Source organism: Mangifera indica, chromosome 8, assembly GCF_011075055.1.
Source record: "Mangifera indica cultivar Alphonso chromosome 8, CATAS_Mindica_2.1, whole genome shotgun sequence".
Classification (NCBI taxonomy): Eukaryota; Viridiplantae; Streptophyta; class Magnoliopsida; order Sapindales; family Anacardiaceae; genus Mangifera; species Mangifera indica.
This window is the reverse complement of record NC_058144.1, coordinates 8,353,609-8,357,477: the sequence shown is the minus strand read 5'-3', so window position 1 is coordinate 8,357,477 and position 3,869 is coordinate 8,353,609. Positions and strand designations below refer to the sequence as shown.

The 3,869-nt window shown below is 38.5% G+C and overlaps 1 protein-coding gene across 1 annotated transcript; it reads right to left on the bottom strand.

Moving 5' to 3' along the window:
- Positions 1 to 1,376: 1,376 nt before the first annotated feature.
- LOC123222546 (chalcone synthase 2-like) lies at positions 1,377 to 3,097 on the bottom strand. Its single transcript, XM_044645389.1, has 2 exons — positions 2,829 to 3,097; positions 1,377 to 2,707 (listed from the first exon to the last, which is right to left on the bottom strand). The coding sequence occupies exons 1-2, from the start codon at positions 3,010 to 3,012 to the stop codon at positions 1,698 to 1,700; spliced, it is 1,194 nt and encodes a 397-aa protein (XP_044501324.1). The 5' UTR covers positions 3,013 to 3,097; the 3' UTR covers positions 1,377 to 1,697.
- Positions 3,098 to 3,869: the final 772 nt, after the last annotated feature.

Sequence of the window (3,869 nt, the reverse complement as noted above, 5' to 3'; positions counted from 1 at the left end):
TTATCTTTTAACTATAAAAATATTAAATACCTAACTATAGAGGGTTAAATTTGTTAGTTTTAAAAACAAAATTGACATTTTATCAATAATATTAAAAATAAATTAAAATTTAATTTTTTCTCTCAAAACCCTAAAAACTAACTATTTTCCCTATAAGCAAAGTTTTAAAAAATGATATTTCTCCTTTAGGGTTTAGTTTTCAAACTTCAGCACTATTGCTAGCGGTCTCTCCCTCTCGAAGTTTTCTCTCCCTCCGACGATCTCTCTTCTCTTAGTTAAATAACCAATTGACATCGAATCAAATTGGAGACCAGAAGAAGGCATATGGGAAGAGATCTTCTTCCCATACGAAGACGAGATCTTCATCTTTGTCTGGGAAGATAAACTTCATCTTTCTGATGAAGCTCTTCATCTCTCTGGCTTGATTCGATGTTGATCAAACATTCATTTGAGAGGAGAGAGACTGTCGGAGAGAGAATAAGCTTCGAAAGAGAGAGACCGCTAATAATAACGTCGGAGTTTGAAAACTAAACTCGGGGGGATGCCATTTTTTAAAACTTTATCTATATGAGAAATGCTTAGTTTTTAGAGTTTAAAGGGGGGGGGGGGGGGGGGGGGGGGGGTTCGAGTTCTATTAATTTTAAAGGTTATGGGTGAATAAATGAGAATTTTAAAGTTATGGGATGAAAAGGGGGAATTAAAAGGTAATTTGGGTGGGACATAGTCGTTTGGCCCGTATGTAGTCTGCATTACCAGGTGGTGGTCCTCCTTAATCGCCTATTAAAAGCAAAGCTTTCCATGTCTTGCTCCCCATCTATCACCCTTTGACCTTTATCCAACGGTTTGAATTGGGTTATTCTTGTTGGATTATTAATGCCATCCAGATATGACAAGTAACTTTCATAGACTGATAGTTGTTATTGTTTGTTTATAAAACTTGTGGGGTGTTATTGAAATGAACCATCCGGACATTTAAAGTAAATTTGTGGTTATATACCTAATATTGAAGTGTTGTGTCAAAGAAGATTTTAACTCATGATATTTTTTACATGAAACAGTTTTATTGCCACTCAAGACACTCCTGATGGCGATTTAACAAATTTTCGTCACTCTCAAAATATGAAGTTTGAATTTTAGTCAGGGATTCCAATGACAAAAGGTCTACTTCAATTTATTCAATTTTTGTATAAATGGCTATTAAAGTAGCCTTCAAGTAATATTATATATATATATATATATATATATATATATATATATATATATATATTTTAAATATATAAATAAATATATAGTTTTATTTTTTTAGAAAAATATTAATTATTCTTGATTTTTTTTTTTGTTTTCCGGCTTTACCCTTATTTAAAAAAAAAAAAAAAGGAAAAAGGGTCAATTTATTTATTCTTAGATGAAAAACCAGCAGAACTTTTTATATGGTCATCCTATATGGAACCGGAAGGAGCTGACTTCACCAACCAAACCCAGATTTCACGTGATCACCAACAACAAATTAATACACATGCATGTACTTCACCAACTAAAACTTCTTCCCCTACAAATCAAACAGCGACGCAAAATCAAACCCAGTATCCCGGAAAAGGTCTCACCTCTAGAACGCCACCACACATCGCTGCTACTTATCACTATTATCTTTATTATGGATATAGCAGAGATGATGTAATATGGGATCGCTGTTTTATTTAGTGGGCGGCTGCCGGAGCTAGAGGAACACTGTGCAAAACAACAGTTTCAACGGTGAGACCCGGCCCGAACCCGAAAAGAACACCCCAGTCGAGGCCTTCACCTGTGGTGGGCTTGCCTTCTTCGATACTCTTCTTTCTCATCTCATCCAGGATGAATAAAACGCATGCACTTGACATGTTACCGTAGTCACTAAGAACTTGGCGGGTTGCTCTCATTTTTTCTTCTTTCAGTCCGAGTTTGGCCTCGACTTGGTCGAGAATGGCGGGGCCACCGGGGTGAACAACCCAGAAAATTGAGTTCCAGTCGTTGATGCCGATTGGGGTGAATGCTTCACCCAGGCTTTTCTCGATGTTTTTGGCGATCAACCCGGGAACATCTTTCAGCAAATGGAATGTGAGACCCACTTCACGCAGATGTCCATCAATTGCACCGTCGGAATCAGGGAGAATCGTCTGTGCAGCTGAAATGATTTGGTATAACGGACGCTCGATAGATGTATCGGGATCGGAACCGACGATCAGTGCGCCTGCACCGTCTCCGAAAAGTGCCTGTCCGACCAATGAGTCCAAGTGGATATCACTTGGGCCACGGAAAGTGACGGCCGTGATCTCAGAACACACGACGAGAACACGGGCGCCCTTGTTGTTCTCAGCCAAGTCCTTGGCGAAACGGAGAACCATTCCGCCGGCGAAGCAGCCTTGTTGGTACATCATGAAACGCTTAACGGAAGGACGGAGACCGAGGATCTTGGTGAGTTGGTAGTCAGCACCGGGCATGTCAACGCCGGAGGTTGTGCAGAAGATAAGGTGGGTAATCTTTGATTTGGGTTGTCCCCATTCTTTGATCGCTTTTACTGCGGCTTCTTTGCCGAGCTTTGGAACCTCCACAACCACGATGTCCTGGCGAGCATCGAGGGACGGTGCCATGTAGGCGCACATGTTAGGGTTTTCCTTCAAAATGTCTTCGGTTAAATGCATGTAGCGCTTCTTGATCATGGACTTGTCACCTGTAAACAAAATTAATCAACATCACAATCAGCTTCAACCATTGAAAGCCTGAAACTTTCCTCATTCACGTGAAATATAGGAATAAAAACATAACCAAAAAAAGAAGAAGTTGAAACTTACACATGCGTTGGAATTTCTCTTTCAGCTCAGTCTTGTGCTCGCTATTAGTAATACGGAAATAGTAGTCAGGGTAGTCAGCCTGGTAGACACAGTTGGCCGGCGTGGCGGTGCCAATGGCCAGGATTGTGGCAGGGCCCTTTGCCCTTTGGGCGTTTATAATCTCCTCGACAGACACAGTTGCCATTTGGTTAAATTAATCAAAAAAATACCGAAAACTAAATTTGGAAGAAGTAGAAGCTTTAGGAGGCGATGGGGGAAACAGAGGAAGGAAGAAGGGTTTTATACGAGAGGCACAGCGGGTAGGTAAAAGAGACGGGCAGCTGGTGACCACGTTTTTGTTCGATTAGGCTTCTGAAAGCAGTGGTAGTTGGGATGCCACATGATGTATTTTCCTTGTTAGCTACAAGAAGATATTATTTGCTTTACTTCTTCTCCAAAGCCAACCTATTTTCAAAGTCAAGGTGTGGATAGACCCGGATGGATCTCTCTCGGATCCCCCAAAGTACAATAGAATGATATGATTAATACACATCATTATAATTAATTACTTAAAGCCGGCATGTGTGTACTAAAAAAATCTTAATTTTGTTCCCGTTCAACAGGGAACAAGTTTGCCCTCAGCCAGCACTGTAAGGCATAGTCTCATCTTATATAGCGATAAAAGGAATCTTCTTCTTAATTTGAATGTTCGGTGGATTGACTCATATATTTTTTAATTAATATTTAATTATATAATAATATATATAAATATTTATTTATTTATATATTTAAAATAAATATATATAATATTATTCATATATTTTTTTCCTCCAAAGGATGGCAGCATTGATTATCAAGTCACATGATTCATGTAATTAAAGTACAAATTCATTGTAGCAAAATGTTTTGTTTAGTGATCATATTATTCATTAATTAATTTGGGGATGAAAATGGTGTGGTACAATTAATTGGCCTGATATATATCCTAAATTTTCCCAAATCAAATCATTAACTAAACTAATTTGATAATGGTTATGTGTCTTCTAATTCTTCTTCTCATGA